The 303-nt window shown below is 41.9% G+C and overlaps 1 protein-coding gene across 1 annotated transcript in view; it reads right to left on the reverse strand.

Moving 5' to 3' along the window:
- Window positions 1-194, reverse strand: part of LOC117941519 (stabilin-2-like) — an 8,524-nt gene extending 8,330 nt beyond the window's left edge. The window contains exon 1 of the mRNA XM_034866525.1: window positions 186-194. Coding sequence (XP_034722416.1) covers window positions 186-194 — 9 coding nt within the window. The remainder of the gene's footprint in view (window positions 1-185) is intronic.
- Window positions 195-303: the final 109 nt, after the last annotated feature.

Consider the following 303-nt stretch of genomic DNA (forward strand, 5'->3'; position numbering starts at 1 on the left):
GTGTGTGTGTGTGTGTGTGTGTGTGTGTGTGTGTGTGTGTGTGTGTGTGTGTGTGTGTGTGTGTCTGATGTGAAGAAAAATCTCTGAATCTGTCCAAGTAAGAGTAAGATCCTTTTAGTTTAACATGAAACAGCCCCGAAATCTCCCTCACCAAACCCACCAGACTCCATGTAAATAATCACTACTTTTTGCATCGTAAGACACACCTCATTCAAAGTGGACAGAAAATAAATAAAACTACCAAAAGCCGTCTTGGTTCATCTTTCCACTGTTCCAACAATCACCACTCTGGTCTGGTTGGAA

This window comes from Etheostoma cragini, unplaced genomic scaffold (assembly GCF_013103735.1).
Source record: "Etheostoma cragini isolate CJK2018 unplaced genomic scaffold, CSU_Ecrag_1.0 ScbMSFa_897, whole genome shotgun sequence".
NCBI classification, from domain to species: Eukaryota; Metazoa; Chordata; class Actinopteri; order Perciformes; family Percidae; genus Etheostoma; species Etheostoma cragini.